General features: G+C 49.4%; 1 protein-coding gene across 1 annotated transcript in view; it reads right to left on the bottom strand.

The window, feature by feature from the left end:
* NAT10 (N-acetyltransferase 10) overlaps nt 1-17394 on the bottom strand; it is a 40201-nt gene that overhangs the window by 15568 nt on the left and 7239 nt on the right. Inside the window, exons 4-13 of the mRNA XM_037040486.1 lie at nt 16867-17038; nt 15370-15492; nt 13663-13724; nt 11885-11999; nt 11682-11789; nt 7626-7759; nt 6410-6503; nt 6191-6289; nt 3034-3170; nt 194-318 (exon numbers count right to left, since the gene is read on the bottom strand). Coding sequence (XP_036896381.1) covers nt 194-318; nt 3034-3170; nt 6191-6289; nt 6410-6503; nt 7626-7759; nt 11682-11789; nt 11885-11999; nt 13663-13724; nt 15370-15492; nt 16867-17038 — 1169 coding nt within the window. The remainder of the gene's footprint in view (nt 1-193; nt 319-3033; nt 3171-6190; nt 6290-6409; nt 6504-7625; nt 7760-11681; nt 11790-11884; nt 12000-13662; nt 13725-15369; nt 15493-16866; nt 17039-17394) is intronic.

The raw sequence follows: 17394 nt of genomic DNA, 5'->3' as shown, positions 1-17394 counted from the left end.
GAACACCCAGTCAGGCTCCTATCTGGTCACGGGCTTGCTACTCCTTGGAGGAAAGCAACTTCAACTTGGGGACTGAGCCTTTCTGCCTCACTGTAGGAAGGTCTGGTACCACCCATGATGTCACGAGGGAAGGCCCAGCAAGAGTCTAAAGGGACTCGCTGCGCGTGCAGGGCCCGTGCAGAGCTCCAGGCACCTGAGGCCAGCCTGGCTGTGGTCGAGGTCTTGTTCTCGGCAGTGGTGCTGATCTGGCTCTGGGCGCTCTGCTGGCGGAGCTGCTGAATTAGCTTCAGGGACAGGGACCGACCGGTGCCCTCGTAGCTGCAGTAAAAGCAAAGGCGATCAGACACAAGGGCCCAAATCCATTCTCCGGAAGGGGGAAGAAAACTTCTTTCTTCATCCTACGGCAACACCAGACACCTGCCCCCCAGGGCGGCCCTGACCACCTCTCAACTTCCAAGACCACTCGGGCACCCCCAAAGGAGGCAGGGCAGCTCGGGGGCTCAGTTCCACACACCCCACAGAGGACTGTGCTGTGAACTAATTAAAATAAGGACTGAAAAAGTTCTGTGTGTAAAGCCTTTGGTATAATGAAACTAAAACACAGTTAAGTGGTCAGTTAACGCCAGCTGCTGTTAGAAGTGACATGCTTGAAGCAATGAACAGACCATTTCCGGTTTAGAAAATTAAGATTAAACAAATATGCCACTGAAATAATTATTTTAATTACCGCTTTCACTTAAAAGGTAATGTAAAACAAGTCACACAAAAATTGGAAAAAATAGATTTTTTATAACCTGATAGCTAAACTACTACTTTCCAATCGCATTTCCTCCTTGTCTTTCTTCACAAGCCTACGTGACCACAGGGTGCAGCCCGCTCGGTGGGCTGTCTTGTTCGTTAGTGCACTGTTCTGTACTTCTCATTACTATGGTATTTAAACACTATATAAATACTTTCTCTTACTCAAGTATGACCTCTAAAGAATGATCAAAATACTGGAATTTTCAACTATTTCATTGTATTTTATTCCCCCTCTCCACTCCACATGGCAAAGCTTTCCAAAGGAATTCCACCCACCCAGTTAAAGATAAAAACAAGAATAAGCACAAGCAACAACACTAAAAACTTCTGTGCTCCAAAGAGAATTATCAGGAGTGAAAAAAACAGAATGGAAGAAAAATTTTGTATATCATGTACCTGATAAAGGACTTCTATCTAGAATATATAAGGAACCCTTACAACTCAGAAAAGACAACCCAATGAGAAAATGAGGAGAGAATCTGAACAGCTATTTCTCCAAAGAAGATGTACAAACAGCCAATAAGCACATAAGACGGCCCACGTCATCGGCCATCGAGAAGATGCAAAGGAAGACTGTATGAGATGTGACACCACCTGGCACTCCTGGGGACGGCTATGATCAAAAAGACGTGGCAGCCCTAGCCAGTGTGGCTCAGTTGCTTGGGTGCTGTCCCATAGACCGAAAGGCTGTAGGTTCTATTCCCAGGCAGGGCACATGCCTGGGTCACGGGTTTGGTCCCCAGCTGGGGGTGTGTAGGAGGCAGGCGATGGATATTTCTCTCTCACACTGATGTTTCTCTCCCTCTCTCCCTCCCTTCCCCTCTCTCTAGAACCAACAAAAGGTGAACGCTGGCATGGACATGGAAAAACTGGAACCTTCATACACTCCAGTGAGAATGTAAAATGGAACAGCCCCTTTGGAAAACAGTCTGGCAGTCCTTCAAATGATTAAACAGAAATTTACCATTTTACTCAGTAATTTCACTCCTAGGTAAACCAAAAACATGCCCCCACAAAAACCCATACACGAACGTTCACAGCATTACTCCTAAAAGGCAAAGACAGAAACAACCCAAATGTCCAGCAACAGATGAACAGAAAAGCAAAATGTTTCTCAACACACAACAAAATATGATTTGGCCATAAAAGGAATGAAGTACTAACACACACTACATGGATGAACCTTAAAAACATTATGCTAAGTGAAAGAAGCCAGTTGCAAAAGACCATCTATTGTATGACTCCATTTATAAGCCATGTCCAGAATAGGAAAACCTGTAGAAACAGGAAGCAGACTGAGGTTCCCTAAGGCTGCGGCGAAGGGAGGAGCAGCTTTCCTTCTGGGCTGAGGAAGCTGTTCTGACACTGACTGTGGTGATGACCGCGCTGCTCCGTGACTAAAAACAAGCCAATTCCACACTTTAAGTGGGTAAACGGTGTGGTATATGAATTATATCTCAACAAAGCTGTTACCAAAAAAAGTAAAATCCACTTTAAATATTTTCAGTATTAAGAAAAGCACTCACGATAATAAATCTATAATGGAATTCTTTTTTCAAGATGTGATTTCCATATCAAAATCTTTACAATATTAAACATAAGTATTTCTGACCTAGAAAATGTTCAGTTATTGTGGGAAACATCAAATTAAAAACAATATGTAAACTATATTTATGTTCTTGTTCAAAATGAAAAAGCCAAATAAATGCAAAGAAAATGCACAGAATTCTAACAGAAGCTCTCTCTAGGTGAACGGATCACCAGTGATTCCATTCACTGGTGCCTGTTTTTTCTAAATTTTCTACAGCAAACATGAACTAAATATTTCAAAATTTAAAAAAAAGCTCCTCAACCAGTATAAACCTGCTTTCTTATGCCAATTATAGAGTTACTTTCATACTATACTTTCACACAATTCTAAGATATAAGACACTGATATTGCCATCCACGTACTTTTTAAAAAACTTGTCCAGGCCTGCAGACGGGAGACACTCACCACCTGAGCTACGAAATTCTCCAGTCTCTGCGTCCCATTTAAGGTCAGACCAGAGGCAACCTGGTCTGATTACTGAGAGGCCCGCTCCCATTTGCAAGTGCCCTGGGGCAGTCGGACGCAGCCCCGAGGACTCCGACTTGGGGAATCAGACTCACCTACCCACGCCAGTGTGTTACACGCCACCGGATCTGCAAGACCCGACCGGGAGAGCACCGAGCGCGCACCGTGTGCCTTACCCGTTGATGGTGGATGCCATGAAAACAAGGTAGGGGCCCAGGAGGCTTTTCACCAGGGGCAAGGGGATGGCGGCGGCTTCGTCAATCACAACAAGTTCAGCCTGGCCCAGTTTCACGGCGTCTGCGGGGTGTATATACTGTGGGAAGGCAACGTCCACATGGTTAACTCGGCCACCTGATGTCCCACCACTGATCACCGCTGAGAGAGAAGAGAGGCGCCATGAAGGCCTGTCTCTTCTCTCTCTCTCCCCCTTCCCATTTCTGCTTTCTTGCATTCCTCCTTCCCACTTCTCCTTGGCAGGGCAAAAACATTTAACGGCTTGGAATCAGACACCTGGGTTCCAACGGTTCAACCACCAATCATGTGACCGTAATCCGGTCACTGAATCACACACAGCCTCAGCGTCCTCTCCTATAAAATGCAGGAGATACCTATCTGATGGCTGTTTGAGAGAAAAATCAGGTAAATCTATAAATTCTTTGCACAGTGCCTGGCCTAGCGTGGCAGGCGATGCCTCCATTTCCTTCCTCCCCTCCATATTCTCGTGCTTCCCCCCAGCAGAAAGCATCCTCACTCAGGCCCATGGGCCAGAGGCACAGGCTGGCCCTAGCAGTGGCTAATGGGAGGCTGTCAGATTTCTCAAGCACCCGTGAGCTGGGTGCCATGCACCAGGCTTTGATACTATCATTACAAAGGCCAAGTCTCCCTGCACTAGTGGATACTTCTAGACTTATTCCCCTCTTAATACACATAACAAGCACATGTTTCTTTGTATTATTAGCTTGGCCACCTAATGCCCCAAACTTGCCATAAGCCTGACATCCTTATGCATGCAAACAAAGGGAAGCCCCTTCAGTCTCTTCAGGACTTCCTGCTGTTTTAACTCTGCCAAAGGACGCAGAGAGATATCTTACAGGAGAAAAACCTGCACAGCCAGTGAACAGAAGCAAAGGCACTCGACCCCACGAAGTGCTGTACGTATCAGTGCAGCGCGAGGGCGAACGGAGATCCCAGTCCACGCGTGCCCGTCAAACTTAAACGGCAGTGGGACACCTGGTGGTTGGGAGGACTCGGGGGAAAAAACTCAAAAAAAAAATGCTGGTGTGAAGGTAAATTTAAAGATTCTGGCAAAATCCAAGAAAGCTGGAAAGCTACATATCCTGTAAAGCCCGACAATGCCACTTCTAGAAACATATAAATAAACTGTAGTATATACACGTAGTGCTTAACCTCAACCAGATCTGTAAGCTTCAATCTGGACCCATCTTAAAAACAAACGCTGAGTCAAAAAAGGCAAGCTGAAAAAGGACGAGCATAGCGTGTCACCGCTTATGGATACGTAATTATGTAGTAAAACATAAACACATGAACCGAAAGGAAACACCCCAGTCTCAGAATAGAGTGACTCTGGGGAGCGACAGAAGGGACTGGGACAGGGCGGGTTCAGGGGGGACTTCAACTGTGCCTGTGACGGTTCAGAGCTTTAAACCAAACAACAAAGGTGACTCCTAAAATATGAAGCAAACAGAGCAAACAGCAAACTGTCAACATTTCTTAAGCCTGAGTACTGAGCACCTGAGTGTTCTAGTGGCCTCTGTGTGTCTCTGTACGTTTGAAATTTTTCGTTACACGTAAGATTTTGTAACTGCTTTGACAGAAGCTGATGGGTCAGGGAGGCAGCCACCCCACTCATTCTAACAGCAGGATGCACATCCTCACTAAGGCCCCATATCTTGGATTCTTAAAGGGGAAAAAACGAGACAATCATAAAAGCAGCAGAAAGCAGTCCCCTAGAGGCTGCGCAGCAGGCTTCCATCTAACATCCCTTTCACCCCCTGCCCCAGTGTCCAGCGCGAAGGAGGAAGCCGCCAAGGGACGTAAATGGGGCCTCGTGAAGTCAGGTCACCGCTTGTGTGTTTAAGCTCCAGTCTGGAGACAAGAGGACGCTGGCAACGAGCGCACGAGGGACTGGGACTGAAAACCCGAGGGACGGCCGGAGTGGAGCCGGCGCGTTTCAGGGAAAGGTTTTCCTTCTTAATTTGGGCCTTTTCTTCAGTTTTAATCGGACTCTGTATTCTCACTGCCTGAAGCCTGCTCCCCACCCCAACATCAGTCTTTCCTCCTCTCAGCTGAGGGAATCGGGCAAAATAGGAAGAAATGTGCAGAATGAGAGATTCTAGAAAGAGACCTAGTAAGGAAAAAAAAACTAAGATCCTTAGGGAAGAGGCATGAACACTCAACATCTTTCATCACCTGGGCTCTGACAGGTATACCTCCCGCAGAGGCGTGGCTCCTTGACAGGTATAAAGGTCCAGAGCATAAACTGCCAAGTTTACCTGGCCCACCTCCCACTTCAACCCAACTCCAAAAATCATCAATGAGCCTCGTCCACCAGGGGCCGGTGGGTCTCCGTCCCGTCCTCAAGCCCAGCACACCGACGCTTCTCTACAATTTAACAAAATTCGCAGCCTTTGGACAAGTGCAAACCATTCAGGCTTGCAGAGCACTGGAGATTTATAGTTTGGGGGGAAAACGCTGATCAAATAGGCAAGGCTACCACTGAACCACAAAGATTCGGAGTCCATGCTTACAAAGTTCTTATTTAAAAAAAGATTTTACTTATTTATTTATTTTAGGGAGTAGGAAAAGAGGGAGAAAGAGAGGGAGAGAAGCATCAGTGTGTGGCTGCCCCTCGTGCACCCCGCACCGGGTACCTGGCCCGCAACCCAGCCATGTGCCCTGACCGGGAATGAAACCAGCGACCCTCTGGTTGGCAGGCCGGTACTCGATCCATGGAGCCACACCAGCCAGGCCAGTTCTTTTCTTTCTTTTAAATGGTGAGGTTATTGTTCTAGTTACTGAGGCACCATTTCGAAGCCTGCCGTTAACTAAACAAGATGAGAACTGATGTCAGATAGCATACTCTCAATCCCATTTACTGAACTTTCAAGGGTCAAAACTACAACTTTTCCAGCTGTCTAAATACATTTGTTAGTTTGCTTGCATGTTTTTCTTTAGAAGAGGCTGGAAGTCTGGAATAGGTTTGTCCTAAAACAACTACCACATAAAAGACATGCAATTACACAGGACATAAAGCGACTATAAAAACCAACTTAGAGCCATTTAAATACAGCAGGGTTTTAGGACGCGCCTCACCTGGATGGTCTGCCTGTGCTCCCGGAATACGTTCACTCGGATCACTGCTTTGTTAAATTCGGGATTCAAAGACTGAATAATCTCGTAATCCAGATGCTCCTGATGGGGAAAGAGTCAAACCAGTGGCAAACAGTAGGAAAGTAAGCATGCAGTGTACAGACTTCCCCCGGGTTTAAACGCAGCGCTGAATCAAAATAAATTCTCACCCCGATCACCTACCTGATACTGCAGGGCATCGAACCCTTTAAACACAAACTCGAACAGAGTGTGGAGGTTATCAGGGCTCGGGGAGGTAACAAAGATATTGGAGTACCTGTTGGACAAAAGAAGAAAAAAATTTGTAAGTAATTAGGAAATCTAAGAAATGTTTGGGGAACTTAAGAAAAAAGGAAACATTTTTGTTCGCCCAAGTCACACAGATGAATCAGAGACACTGTCAGGAGAAAAAAATCAGGACACTTTGTGGGGAGGAAAAGCAAAGCAACTCCAGACCTGAAGATACTTTTCCTCCCAAACTAAGGAAAACACAGTCTGAAGGTAGCCCGTCCCAGCAACTAGCTACTAACGTGAGAATGCGCCATAAGCAGCGCCGCGCAGAGCCGCTGCCTGCTGCCCAGCCCTGTGCCCTGAACGAGAGGACGGCTCCGCACTCATCGCCAGCGGGGCTGAGGGGGTTCCCCCTGGGAAGCAAGAGAGCCACACTGGTATGTGGGCTGAGGCCACAGCACGGCTCTGAGGGGCTCCGGTGGATGCACAGGATGCTAACACCTAACGAGTCAAGTGTGGCTGCGGAGCAGCAAGAGGACACAGGCCTGGGAGTCAGGAGTCCAGCCCCGGTGCTGCTGACTTGCTCAGGGACCTCAGCCCAGTCACTGAAACCCCTCTGGCCCAGGTTCCTCCACCGCCAAACGCTCATGGGATGGCTAGCGACCAGGAGCACCACGGAAGATGGTGCATACAGGACGGGAATGCGGCCTCCCAGGTCCACTCTAGGTCCAGTGCTTATGTCTGTGGGTCAGAAGCACGAACTGCTGGCAGCTGCCTACATCCCCCAGCCAGAGCAAAAGACAGAAAGTAACGTCACTCGGGCAGCTCCTCAGAAGTACCTTCTACTGATCAGAATCATTAACGTGTCCAGCTGGTACTTTTCTCAGTCAGCAAAGCTGGTCGTACACATTCGCACATCCTGAGAATTTTTAAGTTTCTTGCCAGCATTTCTTTGTTGCATGTTTGTTCGACTTTGAATCGTGATTGCAAAGGCCCTGGTGTGTGTGTTCGTGTGCACACGTGTACTTGCACCTCTAGGGAGTTGGGGGAATGTGTTGCTATTTCAAGGTGGGAACCAAAGACCAAGAAGAAATTGCCCAGCAGAGCCTCCCAGTCCCACACACTGCTGCCCCAGAGTCCCTCGGGACGGGGAATCGGACCCTCTTACCCAAAAGCCACTGCCCCGGCAATAGCCAACCCCAGGGCTGCAGATTTCCCCCTTCCTCGGGCGGCTGTGAGCGCAACGGTACTTCTCAGGGTCTTCTCAGAGATCCCCTCGATGAATTTCAAGACGGCTTTGGCCTGTGGAAAGACACATGTATTAGGCGAGCCCTGAGGAAGGCCAAGTTCCAGCCATCTGCCACCATCACCATGCTGAAGTCAGGCTGATGCCCAGGCGGAATAAAGGGGGGCTGTTCTCCCAGGCCAGAGGGCAAGGCCCAGCCCTTGGACTTCACTCCTGCAGTCACCTCCTCCGAGTCTTGAGGCTTTGAACACTGATCAGATGTCGATAACCCCACATTCACATCCAGGGCAACTGCCCCTGCACAGCTCCACCTGCACGTCCGACAGACACGTCAACTTCAAACCGAACACCTAACGTGCCCTCAGACCTCCTCCGCCCATCACTTTCCCCACCTCAGTCAACTGTCCCATTGTTCAGGCTACAGGCCTTCTCCATTCCCCGTCCCCCTGCCCACGGCTGATTTATCAGCAAGTCCCACCAGTGCTACCTTCGGAACACACCCCAAATCCTGCCACGCCAACCATTATCCTCCTCTATTACTCGGACAGAAGCCACCATCCTCTCGCCCCCATTTCTACAGGAGCCTCCTAACTAGGCTTTCTGCTCCCATCTTCCTTCCCCCACAGTCTAGATACAAGAGTGCCACCAGAGGGACCTTGTACCTGAAGCCTGGCGATCCCCCTGGTGGCTGTGCTGAGAAGAGACTGAGCCTAAGCCCTCCCACCTCTCACAGAGTAAGGCCCCAAGTCCTTCCAGGGGCCTGCCCGCCATCTCCACCGCCAATGGCCGCCTCCTGGCCACTCTCCCTGCTTCAGCCCCGCCGGGCCCCTTGGGCTCCTCAAGAGCACCAGGCAGACTCCTACCTCGGGCTCAGACAGCTGGAGATCCCTCAGCCGGGAGCACTCTTCCCCCAGAGAGCCACATGGTCGGCTTCCCCAACTCCATCAGTCTGCTCAAATGCCTCTAAACGAGGCCTTCCCTACCCACCGCACCCAGAGCTGCAGCATCCCACCCTCCTCCTGGCACAGCCTCCCCCTCTGTCCTGCTTGCTGGGTTTCTCCATCATACAGAGCACCCACTAACTACAGGGTCTGCTTGTTTCCTTGACTCAGTGTGTCTCATCCCACCAGAACGTGAACTCTAGGAAACAGGGGTGTCCCTCTGTTCACTGCTCAGCCCAGTGCCTAGAGGAGTGCCCAGCATCTAGGAGGGGAAGGAAGATGCCGGAGCACCAAACAAGCAAAGGGATGGCCACACTTTGCAGGGGCCAACTGGCATCTGCCTTGAGCACGGGCCACTGAGACTGAGAGGAAGGCCAGACGGTCCCGCCTGGCCGGTCGGGTCCTGAAGAAGTTGCCTTACACACCCAGGCAGTGACACAAAGACACTGAGAAGATGCAGGCCCTGGCAGCCAGAACAGAAGAAAGGAGAGGGGCCACAGAAACCAGAGTCTCCCCAGAAGGGAGATATATATGATATATACATGCATACGTGTCATATATAGGCCATATATATATATCATAATTTCTTCATTCACCCATAGACAGACCCTTAGGTTGCTTCCATATTTTGGCTATTGTAAATAATGTTGCAATGAACAGGAAAGTGCAGACCTCTTTTTGAATTACTGTTTTACCTTTGGATATATTTCCAAAAGTGGAATTGCTGGGTGGTATAATAGTCCTCCTTACTCTTTTTCACAGTGGCTACACCAACCTACATTTCCACCAACAGTGCACACGGGTTCCATTTTCTCCACATCCATGTCAGCATCTGCTATCCCTTGTCTTTCTGATGAGGGCTATTGTCCTGGGCATGGAGTAGCAGCTCACCGCCATTTTAAATTTGCCTTTTTCCAAATGACGATGTGATGTTGAGCATCTTTTCATATTGTCTGCTGACCTTTCAGGTATCTTCTTTGTACAAATGTCTATTCAGGTTCTTTCCCCATTTTTAAATCGGGGTATTTGTTTCTTTGCTATTGAGTTGTATGAGTTCTCTGTATGCTTTGGGGATTAACCCCTTATGAGGTTAGGGTTTGCAAATATGTCTTCCCAGTCTGTAGGGCTTCTCACGTTGTGGGTTGTTTCTTCTGCTTTTTCAGCTGATGCAGCGCCACTCACTTATGCTCACTTGTGGCAGCTTGCGCTTTGGGTGTCACACCCAGAACCTCACTGCCAAGGCCGTGTCGAGGAGCTCTGTTCTTACGTGTTACTGCAGGAATCTCAGCTCTTACATTCACTCTTTAACTCACTTTGAATTCATTTCTGTGAACGGTGAGACACAGGCCCAGTTCCGCTCTTTCACACATGGATATTATTCCAGCACCATTTACTACAAAGACTGTCTTTCCTCCACTGAGTGTTCCAGGCTCCCTGGTCAAATGCCAGTTGGTCATATGTGGCTTGGGTTTATTCCTGGGCTCTTGGTTCTGTTCCATTGGTCTGTGTGTCTGATTTGATGCCAGTACCAGGCTGTTTTAATGACTGCAAGCACTATAGTATTGCTTGAAATCACAAAGTATAATACCTCCTGCTTTGTTCTTCTTTCTCAGGATTTCTTTGGCTATTCAGGGTCTTCTGCAGTTCCACACAGATTTCTAGGAGTGTTTTTAGTGCTTCTGTAAAAAATGCCATTAGAATCTTGATAGGGACTGCACCAAATCTACAGGTGGCTTTCGGTAGTATTGGCATTTTCACAACACAGGGGTGGGCAAAAGTACATTAACAGTTGTAATACAAATAAATATTACAATTAATCAACAATACCACGAAAATAAACTCTTGTGTTTCACATACTCACAACTGTAAACCTACTTTGGCCAAGCCCCATATTAATTCTTTCAATCTGTGAACACAGGGTACCTTTCCATTCACTGGTGTCTTCTTCGATTTCTTCTGTCAACACCCCATAGTTTCCAGCAGAGATCTTTCCCCTCCTTAGTTAACTTATTCCTACGTATTTTACTGGTCTCCTTTCTGTTTCAGAAATTTCATTGTTAGTGTGCCACCTTCTATTTTTAATTCACGCTCTTTTGTACTTACTAATCGGGGGGGGGGGGGGNTTTGTACTTACTAATCTGGGGGGGGGGGCGGCTATAAGCCACAGGTTCTCCTGTAACGCTACTGCTGATGTTGCAGTTTCTCCCTCTTCTGCCCTTTCTCCACCTACTGCCTCACCTCCTCTCTCTGGTGGCAGAGAGTACTAGGAAATGGTTTAAGCCTAGAGCCTGTAGGCTGGACTGCACAGTAAGCTAGGAGCTGATGATTCTGTTTCCAGAACAAAGAGAAAACCAGCCTGTTTGGACCCAGCCCCTGGGTCCAGTGCAGCTGTTTTGCACCACGACAGCAGAGCCCAGGACCGGGAGGCTCAGGCCGGACCAGAGCCCCGAACACACCTGACGGCCTGAAGGGCTCTGGGCTGGTCAGCTCCCAGCGCAGTCCAGGAACCACCAGCCCTGGCTGCCTCGAAGAGCAGAGAAACGCCCACCCAGCCTGCTGTCTGCACCTACCGATCAAGCCCACCCCCCGCCCCCCGCCCAGGGCCCTCACCAGGCCTCCTACTGGACGCAGGGTAAGTACTGGGTCTCAAACTCTCCTCTCACTTCTATACGAGGCAAAAGCAAAAACCCTATGTTACCAAAACTTAACTCAAATGAAAGAACACAAGCATACCACCCTCTCTTGGGAGAAGTGTGAAGGGAGTTCCTCTTTAAATCTAATCCATCTCTCCCCAAATCCCAGCTCTCTGAACTGTAACGGGGGTTAGGGGGCGGGGGGGGGGGAGTAACCCTGGACTTCTGTTGTGAACCCAGACAAGACAGAACAGCCCTGCTGTTGCGAACAAGAGAAAATGCCTCTTCCCCAGGGAAGAGCAAAGTCTTGACTTGCCCTAGTGTGGCTTCTGCTGCTTTCTGTGTGCTGGTTTACCTCTGGGCAGCTCACACTGAGACAGGGTGCTTCTGAACATCGCACTCACCTGGTCCAGGGTCCTGCAGCAGTCCACCAGCACGCCCACTGGCTGCGTGTCCTGCAAGCTCTCCTTCAACTCCCTCAGCTCCAGCTCAGAGGGACCGAGACTCTCATCCTACCAGAAAAAAGAGGAGGTTTGCTGCTGCCCTGGAGGAGTCAACAAGGACCACGCAGCCTCCCCCGAGATTCGCAGACCCCCGGCTGACTCACCGGGGCCTGGGGAGGCAGGGCCTCAATGCTGGCAGCGTGGGAGGAGATGGGCAGGATGTTGAGCTCGTCATCGATGACAAGACACTTCTTACAAGAGGTCAAAGAAAGAATAAATCTGAGGGAAAAAACCACCATAGTGAGGTGTTGTCGGGCGAGAGGGCCAATGTCTACACAACCAAAATGTAGGGGTTTTTTTTAAGATTTTTATTTTTTTATTTTAGAGAGGGGAAGAGAGGAAGAAAGAGAAGAGAAACATCAATGTGTGGTTGCCTCTCGAGCGCCCCCTACTGGGGATGTGGCCCACAACCCCGGCATGTGCCCTAGACTGGAAATCCAACTGCTTACACTTTGATCCACAGGCCGGCACTCAGTCCACTGAGCCACACCAGCCAGGGCCAAGATGAGGCTTTTCTTTAAGAAAATCATCAAGTCTTTGAGAAGCCAGAGAAAGCCAAGACCCGGATGGAGAACATTAGGAGATGCCAAGCCTCCTCTACAGGGCACCTGAACACACTTTACACAGCGAAGAAGAACACCGAGAGCTCTCTTGAGAGACTCATTACAAACACTGCTCTCGTGCACAGCCGCCCCAGCTCCCTGAGCCATGAGGCCCTTCTCACGCTCTCCTAGGCTCTCCCTCTGCACTATGGTGCCTTGGGCCACCCTCAACAGGGGAACTCCAAGCCCACCCAACACAGGTTCACTGGTCACGCAAGGGAACACACACCAAAGGGCTTACCTTCCGTCAAAGGAAACAACTATAAAGAACAGGAAGGACAGGAAAGCTCCCTTAAGAAATACAGCAAACATTCTTGCATGCAGAAAAAGCATGTGTTTGCCTATGAAATTAAAACTTCTCCCACGAACACAAGAAAAAGGCCTCATGCACTCCTTTTGCAGGCTTCGGTTCTCCCCGAGAGCCCATGGTAACTCCCCGGCCCACCCCCACTAAGTTAAAGTCTCAAGACGGTTAAAATTCAAAAGGCCGCAGGGTTCACCAAGGCCAGGATTTCCAAACCTCAGCACTGCTGACATTTTAGACCAGAGCACTCCATGCTTTTTTAAAGCTGTTCAGCAGCATCACTGGCCTCTACCCACTAGATGCCAATAGCATCCCCTACCCAACCCCCTCTTCCCCAAGTCAGGACAATCAAAATGACCCCACACACTGCCGAATGCCCCTGGGGAAAACCGCTCCCGCACAGGACTACTGATCTTAGGCCACGGTTCCTTCAGATATTCCACAGGGTGCTAACTGGTGCTCACTATAAAGGGCCCTGTGGCCAAGTAAGTGTGGGAACCCGGCACGTAAACAGGCCCCTGCTGCTGCAGGACTCTCACAGACTATAATAAGCTAACGGGACTCCTCACAAAGGAGAAACAGTACCGGCATTTCCCAGACATATCGGGCCACAGAGCCCTTTTGTCGCAAGGTCCCTCTTAAAACACCAGTGTTCTGCCAAACATGCTTTGGGAACAGTGACCCAGACAAATCACCCCTTTGGCAGGTGAGTAAGCTAAGCGCCAGAGAGGGAGAGCGGCTTGGTCGGGGACAGGATCCTGACGGAATCCAATCTCCCTCCCCCTCCCCCACCCCGGCTTCCTGCTCACTTCTACCACTTCCAGCTGGTTTCACGACTGCTGCTGTCAGAAACCTCACTGCCTGGGGCTCCTCGGCTACCTTCCCTCAGACAGACAGAAGCACAGCGCTGAGTCGGGTCCAAGAGGAAAGTACTCCTCCCACAACTGAGGGACTGAGAAAGGTGCGGCAGACCTACCTCTCATTAAATCTTCCCACCACATCCTGATGGGCCTCAGTCCTGTATCTTGAATGCACATCCTGAAAGAGACAACATCCGTGAACAAAGGCGTCCACGGAGGGCTGAGGCCCAGCGTCCAAATGTGACAACGTTCTATCAAGCAAGTCCGGGATAAAGGAGGAGCTAGCAACGCTGCTGGGAACAAACCCCACTTCTCCATAACCTGCTGCACGGGGCTGGCCAAACACTACCTACCGGAACCAGGGTTGGACACCAGATGCAATGCTTCTCGTTACAACCAACTTCCCTCACCTCACCTTTGCCTTCTCCCCCATTTTATCCAGCATTACAAAGTGTATTCATTCATTTAATAAAACATACATAGCAACAGTGCCAGACATGGCACAATGACAGCAAATGGGGGTGGGGGCCTCCTACGTGGGGTAGTGAGGGAAGGCTCTCTGAGGGGGTAAGCATGCAGCCAAGCAAGAGAGGGAGGAAAAACAGACCAACTGCTGTGGCCACAAAGTCGTTTGTTCATTCACAAATAATTAATGACTGGGCACTCTTCCAGGGCCGCAGAATGTATCGGTGAAGAGAACCAAGTCCCTTCTCTTATGAAGTTTAACGACCAGCACAGGAGCTAACAAAAAATCCATTTTAACAAAAAATGAAGCAGGTTAAAGGAGTGACAGACAAAACCACCTATGCTCGACTGCGTGTGATAAAAGATCACACTGAGCAGGTGGTATCTGGGCAGGGATTTAAGTAAAGTGAGGAAGTGAGCCAGGCAGACAATAGCATGGGAATAGCAAGTGCAAAAGCCCTGAAGAGAGAGTACTGGGCATATCTGAGGACTTTCCAGGAGGCCAGAGGGGCTGTAGTGACACGTAAGGGCAAAGCATGGTGGCTGGAAGCAGGTACTAAGATTTGGGCAAAGTCCATCCCACGAGATAAATGCCGCACACCGAACCCTGCGGCCGGTCCTAACACCACTTCCGTGCAGCTGAGCACTGAACGGGACTCTTAGAGCCCCGCTCCTGACCATGCCCTCGGCTTCGGAGAAAACAACCCCTCTCAGAGTCGAAGTTCTTGTAAACCTGGGAGTGGACATGGCAAATGATCCTTTGTTAACCACTGGGATGAGGGCCAGTGCAGAACTCTGCGCAGCCCCTTTGTTGCAATACACAAATGTAGGCACTGGCACAACTCTCTGCGGGTACTATTTCAGAAATTTCGCTGCATAACAGGTGCATCACGTCTGAATCTCACTGGTGTAGAATTTGCAAAGGCCCGGCAATGAATGCAAATTCAGAGCTTCCTAGGCACACTCATGGCCAGGGAGATTTCTTTGCAGTGACTTACTCATCAGCTGCAGTCAAGAGCTCCCAGCCCAGTGACTGTGCTGACCGCTCACTGGAGTTGCTGGACAGGAATTCTTAAAAGTGGCCCACAGTAGCCCTGGCTGGCATAGCTCAGTGGATTGAGCGTGGGCCTGCGAACCACACGATCTTTGTTCAATTCCCAGTCAGGGCACATGCCTGGGTTGCAGGCCAGTTCCCAGCAGGGGACTCACGAGAGGCAACCATACATTGATATTTCTCTCCCTCTCTCCTTCCCTTCCCCTCTAAAGATAAATAAAAATATTTTTTTAAAAAGTGGCCCACAGTAAAAACACAGACTGATTTGAGCCCTCTGCAATTAAGGTCAAAAACAGGCACCTACCATGGTCATCGTGTACAACTGCTTGAGTGAATTCATGGTCCGTAGGAGGATAACCACCAGTCCACCACCTTCCACTGTTTCGACAGTCCTGGCCAGCAAGTTTGGAGTCAGAGCTTCAAAATCCTGGGAGAAGGAGATCTTAGAAAGGGCTGGTCATGCAAAGAGTACCACAGGGAAGCTTCACCCAGGGCCAGGAGATAAGGTAAAGGAGGGCGTCAGAGTATGAACTCAAGACCATACCCTCACCCGACTCACTGGACAGGGAGAGACACACACAACACACACACACACACACAGCCCCTGACACAGGGGTACCCAGAAGAAAGCCCAGTCCTGGAGAACAGGTGTACCAGGTTTCATACGTCTAAAGTGTTTCTAGTAATTTCTGATAACATCCTATCTGGCAGAAGTCCTATGATCTTCTCAGATTCACACTTCAATTCCAAATAGACCTCACGTTCATTCTGATTATGTTTATAGATGGAAACTGTTGGACAAAACTCAACTGCACCACGTGGGGGAGCCACTGCCTAAAGAAGCCACCATCACTGCAGTTGGAACGGAGGCGAGCTCACACTAACAGTGCCCCCTGGCGGGCAGCAGTCAGGGCAGGAGCTGGCAAAACACTTTTTCCTGGCCTGCAAGGTGGGAGGCCAGCCGCAGGCAGGAAAAAAATGGAACTCCTATTCATGATTTTCCCCTCATCTCTTAATTCATATTTTGTAAGGTATGTTTTATAATATATATAATCACAATATACATGTAGGTAATAAACACACAGGAAAATGTGGAGATTGTGCTTAAATGTCTTTTTTACAAATCAAAGAATAAAAAAGCCACCAGCTCTCAAAACAAAGAAAAGTGTGAAATGCAGTCTATTAACTTGCCAGGCAAAAGAGTAAGTACCAGTGAAGAAATTTACCAGGGGTAGTTCTCCAAGCTGGGAAAGTGAGGGGATTTTAAGGACCAGAAGCAGGTGCGGGGGAGGGGAATGCCAGTGGTGGTCATGCTGGTCAAGCACTCTGAGGGGGACACAGGAGTGCACAGGTCCGTGCCCAGCTTGTTAGAAAGGGCCTTACTGCTCATCTGTCACTAAAGTCTCCAGTGAGTTCCAATAAACATCTGGGGTCCTCAGGTCACTTAAGTTCATGGCGCTTTATCAGCTTTAGCTAGTTAGAACCAACTGCGACAAAACATCACTGCCAATCTAGACAAGTGCCACTTTAAATAGGAAACTTTCTTTTTGTATGGGATGAATTATCAAGTTCCCTTTGGAGAGTGGCCAAGTATTCTACTGATGATGCTGGGGGAGGAAGGCACATGAGCCTTCTCTCCTTACTTCGCACGTGTCCTCACGGGGACGAGGCAGACCGAGCTCACTGTGCACTTGTCCTCACAGGGACCAGGCGGCCCGAGCTCACTGTGCACTTGTCCTCACGGGACTAGGCAGCACCCCTCAGTGCTGACAGCAGTCGAAGGCTGCAGGATGTCACCCACCTGGAGAACACACATGCCAAAGGTGTTGCCCAGGATCTTGTGAGTCTCGTTGTAGTAGCAGTAGCGGATGTTTGTGGCAGCAACAAAGAGTTCAAAGGGGTCATCTTGCCTTATGTTCAGCGTTCCATTCTTTATTTTTTTCTGCAGCTGACGCATTCTTTTCTTCCGGTGACTGCAATCACCCCCCATCCCATGAGAGCCAGTTAACCAGAAGGGCTTAAGAGCTGGGAACAGGGACTAACTAAGGGCAATGATCACCCTTAGACCCTGAAAGCCGGGAGGGAACTTGGAAATTGTGGGGCTAAGCCTCTGCCTCGAAAGAAAACCAGAGCAGCGATGAAGCAGAGTGGTTAAGGAGATGGGTTTTGGAGGGAGACAGTGGCGAGTCCAGGTGTGAACACTGCTGTTTTGCCCTGTCACTTCGGCAAATGCTTCACTTGACAAGAAGGGTAATGGAAATACCTAGAGCTCTTACTGGCCAGGGCTGGGAAGCACCCTCAGTGGCCTTGTCACCTCAGTCTCCAGCCA

This window comes from Sturnira hondurensis, unplaced genomic scaffold, assembly GCF_014824575.4.
Source record: "Sturnira hondurensis isolate 20B ecotype Veracruz unplaced genomic scaffold, ASM1482457v3 Scaffold0002638, whole genome shotgun sequence".
Classification (NCBI taxonomy): Eukaryota; Metazoa; Chordata; class Mammalia; order Chiroptera; family Phyllostomidae; genus Sturnira; species Sturnira hondurensis.
Note: the sequence above shows the minus strand (reverse complement) of the source record. Positions and strands in the feature narration are given on the sequence as shown.